The sequence below is a fragment of the Electrophorus electricus genome, chromosome 3, assembly GCF_013358815.1.
Source record: "Electrophorus electricus isolate fEleEle1 chromosome 3, fEleEle1.pri, whole genome shotgun sequence".
Taxonomy (NCBI): Eukaryota; Metazoa; Chordata; class Actinopteri; order Gymnotiformes; family Gymnotidae; genus Electrophorus; species Electrophorus electricus.
The window spans coordinates 16219871-16237981 of record NC_049537.1 but is presented as its reverse complement, the minus strand read 5'-3'; the positions used below and the strand labels follow the sequence as shown (position 1 = coordinate 16237981).

Genomic DNA, 18111 nt, shown 5'->3' with positions numbered 1-18111 from the left:
TGGTTCATGTGGCATGGTGTCTGTCCCACTGTTAATGACCCACACAACCCTACAGCAATAAAAAGACCACAAAAGACTGCACATGCAATCTTGCCTCATGAAAGTGTTTCCAATCTGTCAGATTTAGAGTCAGTGCCTAGTTTACCTATGCACCTTTTATGTTATATTTATGAAGATTGTCTATTTTGTATGCCTTGACAGTTTGTCAAACAGTTAATTTTAAAAGTTTGGCAACCCTATGAACTGCAACTAACTGTGTGCTTTGAATAGTTAGAGTACAAATTAGTATTTCGCTCCTTTTGTAATAATTTTTTGTTCATGATTTCCCTCATTTAAAAAACACAAGGAAAATAAATAACTCTAATCAATATGGAGTAGAACTAAGTCAGATAAGATCACTACTATGCATTATATAAGACTGTGCTATGATGTTACAGATTTCTGGTATGTAAATCAGAATTAGTTTCTGTACAAGTAACATCCAAGACTGTTTATTGTATAAATAACAGTCTTGGATGCATTCAATCTGTGTAAAGTTCTGTAAATATTTTGTAGAAAAAAAACACTCAACTTGCCAGGATCAAGAAAAGATTAAATAAAAGATTGAAGTTGATTGGCAGCAAAAAAGAAGAGAAGACTGTCTATCCTTCAGGCGAGGCAAGCAAGGAAATGCTTTAGTGCAGTGAGCAGAGACAGAGCATGTGCTAATAGACCTCCCTCAGCCTTCTGCCTCTCCTCTCCTCCTCCCCGCACACTCCCTCGCTCCCAGATAAGAGGGCAGAACTCTGTCTTTCTGGTCATTTCAGACACTGCAGGATAGAAAGGAAGGTCTTCTCGCATTTGTGTCATTTTCTTCTCTCTAAAAAAGGCTGCAGCTTAAGAGTCTGGTCCAGAGGGCTTCCTCGTTGGCCTCGCACTCTCCTCCTTGTTCTTTTTCTTTCTCTCGTTCCCTCTCACTTCGGTGCTCTGTGCCTACAGCTACTTGGCAGTGGGGGGGGTGGGATCTGCACTTCAGCCTGGTTCTTCACGTAACACAGGGGCCAAAGAAAGTTTAAAGGAAACAAGACCCTGCTTAGGAAAATAACCACCTCCACTACCGGGAGAGACCCAAGCACAGAGACAACGTTAAAGAAAGGAAGCGGAGGGGAAAATAGAAGAGGAGGGTCAGAAGACAACAGAGCATCTCTTCTCCCATCCACACAGCTATACGCGCTGCCCTCATGGCTGAGTGAGTGGGTGATCCCTTCATCAACAGGTGCCTTTTTCCAGACGCTGTGACCCATCCGTGCTTGTAGCCATGAGGCTGGTGGCACACAGACAGTGGCTGGCACTGCTCCTGTTGCTGTCGGAGGTGTCAGCTCCCGTCTGCTGCGGGAATGGGAGTGGGCAGAGGCGCGGGCAGGGTGAACGGCGGAGGAAGCTGCATCGCGTGCAGCATGGCCAGTGTAGCTACACCTTCATCCTGCCTGAGATGGACAGCTGCAGGACTAGGATGGATCCCTACAAGGGTGGCAAAGTTGTCCAGAGAGATGCGCCCCCCGGGGAGGGAGAGTGGCCGACCCAGCGACTGCAGCATCTAGAGACAGCCATGGAGAACAACACCCAGTGGCTCCAGAAGGTAAGTACCAAAGATGGCACTGGCGCACACCGTTAATTTTAAAGTCACTTTAAATTGCGGGACACAGGTACCCAAAAGCAATGCTTCTTACATGATGGCCTAAAGGGGGTGAATATACTAATTTAAAGTCATATACTTTCCATGGTGGCTTTTGGCTAAGCTTGATATGTGAGCCAAGATTTGAAGAAGGAACTGTGGCCTAAATAGGCAAATGGAATTAGGCTATTCAAAGTGACAACACTGGCAGGCCTAGGCTGATTAAACGAGAGCATAATAAATCAGTATGACAAGTTGAGTGGACTCAATGCTGTGTGAAAGGCATCTAAAATGCCTCTTGTGATTGTTCAAAGCATTCACATCTTTTATTCTTTATGGGCTTTCTTTTATATCAACTTGTCTTATTCCATCTGTAGCTGTGGCATAATGCAGGAAATAAGCATACTTGACGACATCAAAAGGGCTGTGATAAAACTGTGAGAGGGAGATTTGTTTTAGTCAGTTTGATTGTGCTGCCTTTTCTACTATGATCCAAGTGTCTTCATTGGTAATTCTGAAGGCACAGAAATCAAACTAAGGTGTGTTTGCTTTTTTCACTTGACTGTCTTATATGATTTTATATCTATGGTGTCCATTGAAATATGCTAAATACAAGACTTCAGTGTTATTTCAAGGAATTGATATGCTAAGTGATTTGACTGAGGTAATGAATAGATGAATAGGTATTAGTAAGCATGTGTGTGTCTGTGCATGTGTGTGCTTGTGTGAGTGTGTGTGCTTGTGTGAGTGTGTGTGCTTGTGTGTCTCTGTATGATTGTGTGTGTCTGTGTGTGTGTATGTCTGTGTTTGTGTGATGATGTGTGTGAGTGTGTGTGGGGGGGTGTTTGTTTTTAGGGATATGTGCATTTGGCATACCACCCAGGCTGATGAATGAATGTAGGTCATGCAAAGTTTTCAAATGCTTCACCTCAAGATGAAAATTATCCTCAACTCGACTCTTTTGAACAGACAAGATCAAGATTTTAAAGTAAATAAATAAGCAAATCAATGTAAAACCTTATGTTGTTATGTCAATCAGTGATGTAATTACTGCTTTGAGATTTATGCTCTGTTAAAAAGTGGGGGTGTAGCCACCACTGCTTAAATTCTGTTTACAAATAAATTAAATAAATGTATGTCTGTAATCATCAAAGCTATTCATGCAATTATATATTGAAAACATAGAGAGTGACTGTTCTTCATGTGTTTGTTTTTGTTCTAGTTACAGGAATAGAATATTCCCAGGTCCTTGGTGGACTAACCCTAAAAGTGCTGACTCACATTCTGGGTTCTTAAAGAATTTCAGCACATCTGTAAGCAACAGCCATGGAATCAAGCTATCGGACTTAGGGGGGCATTTTGGTAGTGAAATGAGAGAAGCTGTCTTTGATGTGCCACTGATCATTCCTTACCTGATAACCTACAAGATTCAAAAGCAACAAGACATACCATATGGGGGGGGGGGGGCATTGGAAATCTTCCTTATTTTTGCGTAATGGCCTTGGAGCAAAGATCTCTCTGGAAAAGAGCACCTCCGCCATCAAAGGCCAGGGGATTAGCGATTGTACGTCCCATTTGGAGCAGTTTATGATACAGCATAGGCCCCATACCCCTTTGAGTAATAGCTCCACTAGAAGAGACAAAAGGGACTTTTGGTCACTGTTGGTTAAGCTTTCAGTTTGATGCCTTGCTTGGAACAGACTTTAACATTTTTTTTTTCTGTGTGTTAGTTTGTTGGGTTTTTTTTTAGTTGATTCAGTCCAAGAAGTAAATGCTTCTTTAAACTCAGTTACTCTTGGGGTCTATCTGATCACTGTGGACATTTTTGATTCCCGTAAACAAGGTTTCTGGTAACATTTTCACTTTGGATTATATCTACTCTGGTTTAAAGAGATGTACCATGGTCTACATTGTTACTGCATCATTGTTTCCATGCTCATTTCCCTTTATTTACTTGTACAGTATGAAAACAATGTTGCTTTATGACACACATTAAACTGCAGTCAAGTAGTAAACATCATATAAGTGGGTGTTGCTCAGTAATGCTATAAAACCACCTCTTGAAAGAGGGAAAAAAAGATTAATTTATGACTTTTGGTGAAACCTCTCCTATTGTGATAATTTTAATAAACAGGGGTTTTCCTTATGCTACAACACATTAATAGCTCCACCTTGGTTTATGGTTATGGGATTTGTCTCCAGCCTATTTCTTGTCTACATTCTCCCACATGAAGGAGGGATGGACAGAGTGAGAGCTCGGACAAGAATAGGCTTAGAAGTGTCACCTCGGGGCCACCAAGTCTATGACACCTTAGCATTGCCTTTAATGGTCTCATTAAAGGCAGCAGGCACAGGGCTTCCCTCTATGTCTGCCAGGGCCGCCCCATTGATCCCTTGCTGTGTCAGCCCATCCAATCTGAGAAACACATCAAATGTTCCTTCATCATAGTGCTGCCACATGGTGCTGTAAAGAATGTTCACTTGAAGCTCAAAATAAATAGCGTACCCATGGTGGGAACTACATGAAATATGTTTGGGAATTCAACTGAGGGAACTGTGTTATAAGAAAGCACAGAGTCCTCAAAACTATTTTCGGCTTAGAAGTGAGAAACTTTCTCCATTCTATACCCATATGTTTAGGACAAAAGGAAGTGATTGCATAATATGAATGCTTAGATATTAAGTGTTTTAATATACTCTTTGAACTTTTGCTGCTGTGTTTCTTTGCAGAGAGCCTGTCTCACAGCAAGAGCCTCTGTGTGTGTGTGTGTGTGTGTGTGTGTGTGTGTGTGTGCGTGTGTGCAGTAGTCATAGCAGTAGTAGGGTTTCTCTCTTTCTCTCTGATGTGATGCCTCATGTGTGTGCATGAACACATACTTGCTGGGTTTGGCCCTGATCACAGCAGCCAGCTTCAGTTTGTTAAACAAACATTTTGCTCATGTTTATCATTCTTGGGGAAGTGTCTTTGAAAGCACAGGGCTTATGAGGGGAGGGAATGAACATGGCCTAGGTCTTGTTGCCTGCCCCTGACATCAGTCAACAGTAAGAGAGCTCGATCACAGCCAGGACTCCTACACCCCTCCTACACACTGACAGGAGTGCTCTTACATAGTGAAGTACTGAATTGTCTTTTTGGCACTGGTTCAGCTGAAACTGGTCCTAACTAATTTTGACAAGATCAGTTGAAATTTAACCTTATAATGGGGGGCAGCAGTACATACAATAACTTACAAATCTTGAAAAGGATGTTGTAATTACAATTTTGCACTGTTGCAAAGTCATTTCTCACACTGTAGGTTTCTGATGATGCTATATTTTAGAGTTGGGAGAAGATGAACTACATACTATTTAAGTTATATTTTTTTCCCTCGTTGGTAGGTTTATGCTATATATTTGAATTTTATTTATTTGTGTTTTTTAACTATTACTTAGAATTTTCAGCACCACTCATTTAAAATAGCTGGCATACTGAAGAAATGCTTTACAGCATGTACTTGCACAGTTCTATAGGCCCTTGCTGGAGTGGTCTGATTTTACAGCATTCCTTTTATGCTTTTAAGATGATTCATTTATTGGTATGACAGTGGTCCTTTAAAACTTCTGATTAATGATGTATCTAGCCATTCTTACTGTAAGATTCAGGCTATTTCTTGGAATTTTGCAATAATAGTGACTTTCTTCAGTTCTATTTCTGTATTCTGCCTTACATTTTAGAACATATTTTGTTTAGACATTCCAAACTTGAGACTCATAAATTCATACGTTTCATCTCAACTGACATACTCTGCCTTTGTACCTCTGAGAAAGACATTTAATCTTAAAATATTCCAGGACAGCCCCTGTAACTGATTATAGTCTGCTACTAACCAAAATATGCCCTATGGATTTAAGCAAATTCTTATGAGTAGCGAACAGAAAGTAGAAACATTTTACTTCATATATTATATAGATCAGATTAAAACAAATGCTTTCCAGGTAAAACTCAACCTAGTTCTGAAAACTATCCATCAATTTTTGTTTTTAAGACAGAATGCATCACATCACAACATGAATTAATACAGCTTCAGTGTCTAATCTTGTCCGTAATCTGGAGTTTCTTGCAGTTATGTCTATAGGCCAGTTGTGAATTAGGAGAAAGTGAGCATTGTCTGTATGGCTGAACAGGGCTAATTCCAGTCTCTGGGCTTTGTTCTTTGTTATTGTTAAATCAAAAGCATCCTGTTGGCAATTGAGTTTTGTTTGTTCTTGAATCCATTTCCTTAGGTTTTCCAAATTTCCACAACTGGTGTTAAATTCAATTGCAATATATTTGGCTTCGATGCAAGGCAAAGTACAAGTAGGAAATCTGTAGTGAAAATGAAGGGGACCCATCAGACATAACCTCAAACATCTGGCCAGTTTCCGCAGACTGCCAGGAACTGCAGAATAATCTGATCCTGGACCAGTGGCACTGTGTGAGATTGATTTTGTCAATTTCAGCACTGAAGGTCACCATTAGTCCTTATTGGGCAAAGTAATTCTGCATGGCCCTTGCAGATAAAGTTCATATAAAACATTATTTGGACCCTTGAATCACACATATATTATGATCAATGCATTACTGTCTTAGATCTCTTTTTGTCTTAAATACCCAATAATCACTAGAGGCAGTGCATGCCTGTTGTTATTGAGAAACTCCAAATTACATTCAATTTTAAATTGAATTACATGGAAGCAGGAATTCTCAGGCCCTAATAGTTGGTCCATTAGTCTTGAAATCCAAAACATTGCTCAACATTGTGACCATCTGTTGCAACTGTTAATTTTCCAGAAATATGTTTCATCAGTAGTGTCAAAGACCTTAAACATGTTTTCTGATTACAGATAGAAGACAGACTTTAAATCATCTAAAAAGTTTGCCAAAACCACCAACACCCCATTTCACATTACACAATTGTGATATGGGTCAAAACAAATGTTTTAACAAGAGTCCCAGGTGAGAACCTTGTCTTGGACACCTTTGCATCACTGTGAAATAAAGTAAAAGTCACCTCCTGAGCACCAACAGGTCATTGTCCATAGCCTGCAGTGCTTCTGATAGCTTCTCCTCTGCTAATGTTTGGGATCTCTAGCTGAGGAGGCCTGTAACTCTCATCACTATTTGATGCCTCATTTGTCAAGCAGAGTGTGTAAAACATTGAAAATAATAATCTTAACACAAGAACACACTAACAAGCATGCTATCCTTGGAGAGAACCGTCATCATCCATGTTTCATTTTTACATCCTTTGTAACTATACATTTAGGCAAATTTGGAGTTTTAACCTTTCAGTTTTTCTGTCTAATGTTTAATTGTGCTTCTAAAACAAGAAATGTGATTTTGTCACACCCATAGTGTAGGGCTTAAATGGTCACCACCCAGAACCACCCTTTTTATTGACCACTGCCCTGCCTCCAATGGCCTGTGCGGCTATAGGTAAAAAAAAAAAAGTTATATTGCACTTTATCAAGTACGCAATAGATCAAATTAGCTGTTATTATTTGTTATATTTGTGTAAAAGAAGATAAAGAATAGCATTTCCTCTCCCCATGTTTCATTAGCAGTCTGATGTTTTAGAGAAACAAAAGCCAGGCACTATAATAAAATATTTATATCTCTTAGTTATTAATCAAGCTATGCTTACTAATTACCTGACTACTTCTTACTGTGTGACTCTCAGGGATGTACATTCACAATGCAGTGCATACATGCTGATTAGGCCTCATAGGCAGAACAAAAACACAGGAGGACCTATATAGAATTATATTGTATTATTTCATACAAACTTGTGTAATAAATTTGATAAGCTACATTATAAACTTGCTAATAGTCAATATTAACACTTTCTGTCTAACTTTGTCAAGAACTGCATTCACATAAAGTAATTTATAATAGATTAATGTTTACTGCTATCATGAAAATTATGCCATTTCTGTAATGAAACACACTCAAATTGATTATTCTGAAATTTCCCTGATAGAATTCTGGCAATGATAAATTTACAATAACCTACACATCTTACTGGATACAATAGTCCATTGTAACTGTAACTCCTTATAGAAAATCTAAATTTCTAGCACCCATTTTAAGTATCCATGCTAATTACAGCATTTCCTATATATATGATACATCTTCAGGCTGTTCATCACTACTTTAGGCATATGTAATGGGTAAAAAACAAGTAATGTTTTGTGAAAGTTAACATGTCTCAAGTGTTATATACAGTAGTGTTATATGTGTACCTGCCACATCAAATATCAGTGTCACTTTCACTGAAATACAAATACAAATGTAATAAAACACTTTGTAGATACAACCAAGACTATCATGGAGTAAAAAACTGAAAGAACCAATAATTAATTTTTCTATTGTTTTTGAATCAGATAAGATTAAAAACTGTATTTTGCACCTAAATTATTTTTCCCTTAGACCTAACAAGTCTTATTCATTCAGGGAGATATTTCCCACAAAACAAATGAATCTTGAAATTAAACACTGCTTGAGCAGGTCAGTATACTTAGTTTAAATTGGCAATGTACAAGTACTTTTTGGCTGGCCTACTTTAACAAGTTATTACCTACGTAATGAGTGATCATGGCCCTTGCAGTTTTTTACGTTAAAGAAATCCACTGGGCTCATTACATTACATTATCCAAGCAATTATTCCCTTACCAGTGGAATCACCTGCATAGTTTATGTTAGTTACCAATTCAGTCTACTTAACATCAAACAATATACTATCATACATGTCATGCATTTGTAATAAATAACTATGTAAAATTCGTTTACATTGGCAAATCTCACAACTGTCTGCACAGAGTGTGATGTTTTTTGTAAAAAGAAGCAGTAAGAGCACAAAGCAGGAGCTTCATCCATTACTCAGCTCTCTTAGCTCTTGTGTCCACTGCTTCCTGTCTTATGTCTGAACCCTCTTGGTCAATAGTCCCCGGCATGAGCATTACCCCTGAGCTTGTTTGTTTATATTAGCCCAGACGGGGAGGGAGAGGAATCTTGACTCGTGCAGTGCAGCTGTATTCTCCCCTCCTCTGCAGGGTCAGCAGTGAAGCCCTGATTGGTTGCAGCGAGATCTGAATTGCAAAATAAACACAGTAGACTTTCAGAGGAGCAGCACATTTGATAATTATAATTAATGCTGGAATCTGGCTCAATCAAATATAGTCTTAACCCTGCACTTCTGCAGCATTAGAATACAGAGGAGAATATATGGCAGATATGCCTTGCAAGTGACTTAGCTCCTCTGTGCAAACAAAAACATTTTGCAATGCTCTCTTGATTGGGCTCTGTTGATATGTGGGGTGTTTGCTTGTTTGTGTGTCTGTATCCTTACAACCAAGATGATGCATATAATCTGACAATGATCAATTGCAGAAGTAAGAGGTCTTAGCTCAGTCCTGCTGACTTGAAGTTAGTGCAGCTGTCACATACTGGTTCCATCTGGTGCAACAATCAGGTATGGACTTCCCCAAAGCACACCAAAATACTGTATATAACCATGATAGGCAGACTCGTTGTCGTATTTGATAAATTACAGTGCTATGTAATGACTAGCAAGATTTGCAATGAAGACTCAGTTTAGATTAAGGACCTCCCAAAACACATAAAGACACATTTTTAAGAGACAGCTATAATACCTTCAGAGGTAACCCAGTCCTCTATAGGATACACATGGACAACTGGGAGCTATCACAGACTATTAACATGTATGTCACTCATTCTCAAGTTTCATACAGAGATCATGAGATTCATATGTTTGACCCATGTTTAACACCTAAGTAGGGAAGTCCTATGCACTGAAACTAAAACCACTCAGGAGGTACATTTTCTGTGATCCATATAACTTTTCAAGATAATGCTTACTTTCCACTTTTATAACATATTCTTTTCCCCCATTCATAAAATATTGCTATTTTAATCTCTAAAACTTTGTAGTCAGCATTATACACAATTTACCAGCCCCAGTAATATGTTAGCGTAGATGTAAAACCATAAGGACATATACAATTATGTAATTATATAATAATAGTATAAAATGTATAGTTTACAGGAAGCTCTCACCGGGTTTGACGGATAACTTCCCCAACCACAATGCTCAGTGGTAGATTATATTACCAGTTCAGCCTTCAAATAGTTGACATCTTAGTAGACAACCATGTAGTATTTCTTGCAGCATGTAGTTGTATGTAGTTTTTATGTACATGCATACATCCTTGTGCTAATTTCTTTAAAGATACTCAAACTCTGAGGGGGTTCACAAATGTGGCCTTTCGCCTAAGCTGCTCTTCGGCCCATTAATAAATTCTAAAAAGGGGAAATGTTTCTACTGGTGCTTCCTGAGGGAAGACCCTTTCTTTTTTCCAGTCCAGAAAAAAAGAGTGAATGAAACATAGAGACTCTCCAAAGCATCTCTATATGGCTTCAAAGTGAAGACACTTTTTCAGGCTCCTTTGGCTCTCTATACCATATCAAATGAAAACAGATAACAAGACTAATCACATGTAGCCATGCATGTGCATGTAACCATGTTTGTGTCTGAGGTAAAGCTGTGCTGTCAGTTGAAAAGAGTATGGCCCAATTTCTTTAAAAGTCTCCAAAGGTTTCAAATAGCAGGGTTGCTATTTGTAGTCATACGATGTTCTCAGAAGAATGGGAAGTTATTTTCAGTGCATTTAGTACAAGGGTGGGGGTACTTACTGGAATTTTGTATACTCTGAGAAAGTGTGTGAGTGTATGTTTGTGGGTGTATGAGAGATGGTGTATGTTTGTGTACATGTGAATATATACAATCTTGCATGGGTGTGGACTTTCTGTAAACTGTATTAGTGTAGTGTGGTGTTACAGACACACTCAAGCATACACACATCCATACAAACACAAACTCCCCCAAGACTCCTTCTGAAGACCCTTTTATCAGGTGGGAACCAGTACCGAAACAGTGCCTACCACAATGTGTGTGTGTACTCCTGCAATCCATATCTCTCAAACAGGCAAGTGAGTAAGTACATTACTATAGTTGATATGAGGCATTAACAGCACATAATATATTAGCAGAAAACATCAGGGTTGGCAACACTAAGAACTGAGAAGAATTTTCAATGTCATTTTATTTATTTATAAATCTGTAAATAATGTGTGGGAATACTGCTCTAAATCCAATCACAATAAAAGCAATGCTTAAATGCAACAAAAAGTATGGAAGAACTTTTGTATAGGCATTTTAACAGACAGTTGGCAAAAATGAAAGTGGAGGAAACAGATGAGTCCACTACCCTGTAAAAGGAGGGGAGTGAGCAGTCTTGACGACAGTTCCTGATTCTTGACTTTGCCCATCCGGTCTTGATTTGAGCAGGGGATGATGTTTGCTGGCAGGATTGCAGGAATCACCACCCATTCCCCCCCACCCCCCACCAACACACACTAACTTCTTAGCTCAAATGTAATATGTTCAGAGTCCGATCGGGAGGAAGTAGTAATGTAGTAAAAAGCATGCCTTGCCATTGAGCTTTCCCGTACCCAGGGCTGTCACTTCCAATCAGCCAATCTGATTCCATGGCCACAAAGCAAATGCACACAACTGCACGTCATCCCACGCAATTGCACTCATAATCAGTATGCCAAATCATATTACAGGTCAAATTACAAAACATTTTGAAAAGTCCCTTAATGACAGAATGTTCTTTTTCACCCTTCATCAAAACACTGCCAGCTTAATTACATTTTCTTTTCCACCAACAGAGTATATTCTTGTTCTGTAAGAACGCATTTATTCTAACAATGTGAAAAAACTGTTACCATAAAATGGCGTTTCGAAGCCACTACTTAGCTACAGAGCTGGTAATCCTTGCATTCTTTGTAACACTGCTGGCCCGAGTGCCGCAGGGCACGACGCAGACTTTCTCCACGGTGAATGAAGTTTATTAACGTTAACTGCAGACAGCATAGGTGGTACTAACATAAGACATCTATGGTGAATATGATTACACATTAACATTGAACGAAGAACACATACACATTAATGGTGAGTACATAGACTAACGTTATGTCTACAGCGATGTTGACATAAATCGACTTTAACACATAAGTAGCGACATAGCTACTTATGCTACATAGCTATAACGACCAACAAGGGTGCACACACAGACAGGGGTTTAAATAGACAAACTAACACGTAACATTAATTAAACCCTGTTCAAGCGTGTGCAATCCCGGGCGGCATGGTTATAAAACCCCCTGCATGTGGCAGGCCGTACCACGTGACTCGTAGGGGCGGAGCATTCCGTGACATTGTTAGAGACCAAAAGACTTAAATTAGCAAGTTAGTTAGTAGTTAATTTATTTTATTGACTATGGCCACAAGCTATGTGATTGCTACAGCTAGCAGTAGTAATGTTAAAGTTTAAGTTTTCTAGCTACCTTTGTCAGCTTGCTAAGTGATGTCAACTAAATAATAGTTAAGAAGACAAGCAGATGTTGAGCAAATGTGAAATTGCCAGTTATTTTCTGAGTTTCCTTCTATTATTACTATTATTGCAACATCAAAGGAAAAAGAAAATTTATATATATATATATATATATATATATATATATATATATATATATATATATATATATATATATATATATATATATATATATATATATGAGAAATCAGCATAATTCCCTATTCTTTCTTTGGAGGTTGACAATTCTTTGCCCATGTCCCTCCTTTCACTGGACAATGTACCCAGATGACCGTCCATGTCAACAGCCCTGTCTGCACATGACATGACAGTGGTTCAGTTTTTTACTATATTTATGAAAATAATACCCTTTTGCCAAGGTTCTGTAAGGAACTATTCACTTGTCAATAGTGATATCTGTGTACCTATTCCAGAGTTGTATCTTACCTAGGACCTGCATGAATCGTGATTTACAAAATTCACACATCTTTATGTAGATATACACTGTCCATGTCACTGGACAAATTTGCTGAAAAATTAACCATTAATTTGCATATTTATAACTTTGCCAAGTTTTTTGCTGAGACCAAAAGAATGTTTGCAGGATAATGTAGCTGACACTGTTTGTTAGGTTTGGCAGTGTTGTCTTACATGTACATGTTTAGTTCAAGTTATATTTTTTATCATAATCAGGGTACATGTCTCAGCCAATGGTATGATTACAGAATACAGAACAAGAGCAAGAGGATATGTTTGGTTTGCCATGGAAAGAATATATTCTCTCAATTTATTGCACATGCTTTCAGATAACTCTCCACTTCTCCAACTTTATCATGAAACAATAGTTGGATCTAGAACCCAGCCACAAAATCAATAATCCTGCAAGAATCCATTTTTTTGTCACTATGTTTGAAAGAATTTGCTTGAAATTCTCTGACACACTGTCAAACTGAAATCTTATAGATTTGGTTTATGGAACAGTGGGAGTTTTGGAATAGTGGCTCTTGAAGTGAAAAGCCAGAAGATAAAAGTGAATGAGACCTATACACGTGGTTATATTGGTACCACTTCTAGGGAACATTTTCAACACCTACTCTTTTAAAAAATTGCAGCTTCCCTAGCGTGATACTGAAAACATGAAATATTCTATTGGCCCAAAAACAAAGTGAAAGACTCGCATTATTTATAACTGAAATCATGATTGTTACCACATAATTGTTTTTGTAAAATGAACTAGTTAGTTAAACATGTCTTTTCAGTAATAAAATAGCCATGAAGTGTAAACACAGCTGTTAGGTGACATGACGTAAAAACTACAAACCCATTCCACTCTGATTATTTGAGGTAGTGAACTGTCCATAACTGAGGACTACACATATCTGTACAGATGGGGTTTGAAGTCAAAGGAATGTTTTTCTCAGCCTCTGACTGAGACTCCAGTTATTCTTGAACTTCCTGAGCTTCTAAAACAGCACATTAACCTGAAGCCAAGTCCCCCATTTCTGGCAGGAATGTGTCTTTAACATTTCATAAAACATCTGCCATTAGAAAAACCTGTGGAAAATATAGTTTATAAAGATGTAGAAATAATCTGTGACTTTTACTAATATTGGTCAATGGATGGATGTCCAGGGAATCCTTGACAGGAAGGAGAACTCAAACTAAAAATTTGTACATAACCTATAGATAAAATCTGTATTTTTCTATAGTATTTCCCAAATTGTATTTTTTCAGAAGGGTACATATTAAGAAACCCAGTGTATGTTTTACTACTGTTTTAATAGTGGCTGTAAAAATGTTTTACTGGACTGGTTTTATTTGCTATATGTCATTAAACAAAAAACCATACAAATGTTTTATTTATAGTCAACATGCACAGAAGGTACAGTCATGATCTCTGCACAGCTGTCTTCATTCAAGTGACATATAAAATAAAATAAAATTCGGGATGTGAAATCGATGCAAAAACCACAGAACAGACCCTCGACCAAATCAGGCTGCAGGTCTCTGAGTAAAATAGGTTCCAACTTAACATTAGTCATTACCTGTCTGCCACTAAACTTTGTCAGAAATGTATAAATGAGAATGTTTTACAGCTTGTTAGTATTAAATCAAAATAAAAAATTTAAAAAAACAGAAGTCCCCTTTCATTTCTTAATGAAAAAGCCTTTTAGAGGCTGCAAAAGAGGCAAGGATTAAAACTACAAATTGTTGTGCTGGATCTGAGTCAAAGAGGGAAGAGAAGGAAGTTATTGTTTGACTGACTGGAGAGCCGAGGACGGTGTGCTGTGGAAGCGAGGCAGGGGAGACTGGGGCCGGCTGCGAGCCACAGAGATAAAGCCGATACTGGAGGGTATGTAAATGGAGAGCCAGAGAACCAGCAGGGAACTGAGTCTCTGCCCCTCATTCCCCTCCCCTCTGTCTCTGCCTTGGGTCTGGATGCTTTCATAGCTAGTACCAGTTGTTTGGTGTAGGGGTTTGATCAATTTATCCCCACGATCGTCACTTGTATATTCTGTGGAGAGGTATTTAGTTTAGGCCTGATTGATCTTAAAGAGAATGATTAACAGAAAGATGAAATGACTTTTCCTAAATGGGTCAGGTGAGCTAATTTCATGAGAGCCCCCTTTGTTAAGTCTTAAATTATAAATAATTTTATTAATTTATCTAGGCTATGATTATACACTTGTAATAAGTGGCTGTATTTCCTTGTGAATTGCTTTTTTTTAAAGTTCATTGTGTTTTGTACAAACAGTATCTTTGTACCCAATTATGAAGAGAATGTGAGACAACTGAACAGGGATGAAATAAAAAGTGCCCAGAAGTCAAAAGAGAACTTTATTACCCACAAATCCTGAGCAGCCTCTTGATTCTGCCAATCAAGCAGTGATTGATAGGGTGCTACTTAAAAGTGGTCAAGTCGAACCTTGTAGAAAAGTTCATACAGTAGTTAGGCTAGATCTTTGTAATTTTACAATGACTCTCATAATTTTGACCACATTCTTACCTAAAGTAAGTTGATGTAGCATTTGGTGCTTGTTGTCATACTAAATTGATTATATCACAACAAACTTATGTTCTAAGCATGCGTGTAACATTTTTTTCACATATTTTTTACTTAATTTAAGCAATCCAACCAGGCATCTTGAACTATTGAAAAACTGCATTAGAAATAGCAACAGGAGCCATGCTGACCAATATTGCTTTGTATCTGCAAATTATTCCATTATCTTTCAAAATGCATTTAAACAGAAAATTCTACCCACCATACTGCTCCTCTAAAAAGATCCAAAGCAAATTATCAGTGCTTTACTGTCACTGATAGCGTATTTCTTTCAAAAATGGCAGCACATTGTGCTATAATCAGAGTTATGCACGACATCTGGTTTAAGTTAGTGCTAGTTTAGCAACCTTCACTGAATCCAAATCAGCGTTCCCAAGCTCATTCTTTGGGCTTGTCTTGTGTGATTTTAATCCAAGGCAGGAAGCTTGGGTCAATTAACTGGTCAGGGCACACGAAGTCTTGTGGGAGTTAACGACAACATGAGAAATCCCAACCTTTTGGTTTCCCTGTTTATCTAAATATATTTTTCCAAGCCAACCATGTGTTGTATTTGTCACTACTTTAGATGTCCCTTTTTACTCCCAAGGCTGAATCTATGAGAAGGTACACCATTCCTCTCACTTCTGGTTGCTGTGTGGTGTTGATGGACTGTTTCAAATTCAAAAGTTCCCATCCTGAAACTAAGCTGATATAACGATAAGCTTCGTAGCTTTCTCTAGAGGCTAAGCCTGTTTATTGCGATTGTGATAAATTTTCCTTCGTTAGGCCCACTTTTGAGTGGCTCAGGACATGTTTGTTTTGGAGTTAGAGCACATTAGCTCTAAGAGGGTCACCACGGTGCACCTTTGGCTGGCACTGGATCCATCTCTCTTGGGCTTTCTGGGCCACTTGGCTGAGGAACAAGACCGTGTTTGATAATAAACATACCAGTTCCTACTCAGCTTGGCTAAGGAGCGCTGGAGGCTTTAAGAGTGGTTCTGCCAAACTAAATGAAGTTTTAGTTCGGGTTGTCTGAGCAGAGATTGTTCACAGTTCGTTTGCAGCCCTCAAAGACTGGAGTTAAATGGTACTCTTTTAGCACATAACATCTGTTAATGAGCATGCATTGGTAAGCTTCAGGAAATTGGTAATCAGGGATGACTTAATAGTATTCAGCAATGCCAGATGTTTTTGCAGTTTTTTGAAGCTCCAGACTTGACATATCACATTCTCTTAGTAAATTCATTTTGCAGTTTTATTATCTGTGTTACTGCTTTTAATGCTCACCACCTCTCAACAGTCCCCCGAGGGACAGATAGCTACCACCTGTTAGATGAAAGTGTTATTAGCACACTATAATTAAATATCAGTGTTTTCTCTCTTTTTGGCTACAGTTAGAGACCTATATCCAGGAGAACATGAAATCCAAAGTGGTGCATACTCAAGCTAATGTGGTTCACAACCAGACAGCCACTATGCTGGAGATCGGCACCAATCTGCTCACCCAGACTGCTGAGCAAACCAAGAAGCTCAATGTCGTTGAGGCCAAGGTAAAGAAGATTGGCATAAATAACCAAGATTAACATCAATAGTTTTTCCCTAATGTATTGGGTTTTGAATCTGTCTATTATCTGAATATATTCCTTTATTCACTGAATATATTCACTGCTCTCTAGCCTTTAAGTGGTAAACATTTACATCTATTAACCTGAGACATGCTTATTGTTTGATTTGCAGTATGTAAATGTAAACTTTGCTCTTGTGCAGTGCAGTAGAAACTGGCACCACTTCAATTGGTAATGTAACACTTGGGATTTTGTCATGCTTATCAAAGGTAATGAACCAGACATCAAGACTGGAGATTCAGTTGTTAGAGCACTCCTTGTCAACTAACAAACTGGAGAAGGAGCTCCTGCTGCAGATAACAGAGATTTCGAAGCTTCGAGAGAAGAACAGGTGTGGTATTGTCAAAATAATGCTATGTTTGTGTGTGTATGAGTGTGCATGTTTGCAAATGCTGCAGCACTGAAAAACTTGTGCGGCAGAACAGGTCATTTTTCAATATCTAAAAACATGTGGACCCTGTTTAATTTTATTGTTAAATTATGGACCTATATATAAAATAGCTTGCATGTATGTGTGCATGTCTGGGGGGGGTGGGGGGAGGTGAGGTGTAGGCACACTTAGCTGTTTTGAAGATCATGGACCAAAAAGAAGTTTCCCATACTCACCCAGACCTGCAAGATTTGGTGGGGGAAGCAGAAGCAAAGCCTTTGCAATGGAAATTCATCAGGCACTTAATTGATTGTTTGTAATGCTGAATAACTACAGAATAAACACAGTTCATGGAGTAGACCCCAGGCAAGTCTTTGTTGCACACAAGGGGCATAAGGCTTTCCCAGAAATGTCTACATTAAACAGACATTATCTGATATAATTCATCTATGAAGACCAGCTGAAGTTTGTTGTGAGCACTGTTTTGGTTACATTGCAGTGCATACAGGAGAGACTGAGGCTACTGCGTCAGAAACTGGTGCCAACTAAGAGTTCATTCGGATCTCTCATCATTATTTCTAGAGTACGTGTTTGTACAATTAAGAGAGAAAAGCGCTTTGGGGCGCTTAAAGTGCTAGTTTCATGTCTGCAAATACAAAGTCATAATTGCTCCAAAAATTGATGCAGGCTTAACCAGGGTCAACCTTAAATTACCAAGGGAACATTTTTCTTTCTAATAGATGTAACTGAGATGTGATCACCTCAACAGTGCATATACTAGACGTCCTTGCAAGGATTCTTGACGTTATAAAACAATTTGGAATGAATCATGTATTACAAATATATTAGTAACACTATGCGGTGTCATTTAGGTACATAAATGCAGGTCATAAAAGGGTGTTTGGACTATGAGGGGTATCACGACTGTCACATCAGGGTTAAT

At 38.4% G+C, this 18111-nt stretch overlaps 1 protein-coding gene across 2 annotated transcripts in view; it reads left to right on the top strand.

Moving 5' to 3' along the window:
- Nucleotides 1–817: 817 nt before the first annotated feature.
- The window catches only part of angpt4 (angiopoietin 4), a 34543-nt gene continuing 17249 nt past the window's right edge, over nucleotides 818–18111 (top strand). For both annotated transcript variants that reach the window (XM_027004968.2, XM_027004969.2), the window contains exons 1-3: nucleotides 818–1618; nucleotides 16568–16723; nucleotides 17008–17129. In XM_027004968.2, the coding sequence (XP_026860769.2) occupies nucleotides 1298–1618; nucleotides 16568–16723; nucleotides 17008–17129 (599 nt within the window). In that variant the 5' untranslated portion in view covers nucleotides 818–1297. The remainder of the gene's footprint in view (nucleotides 1619–16567; nucleotides 16724–17007; nucleotides 17130–18111) is intronic.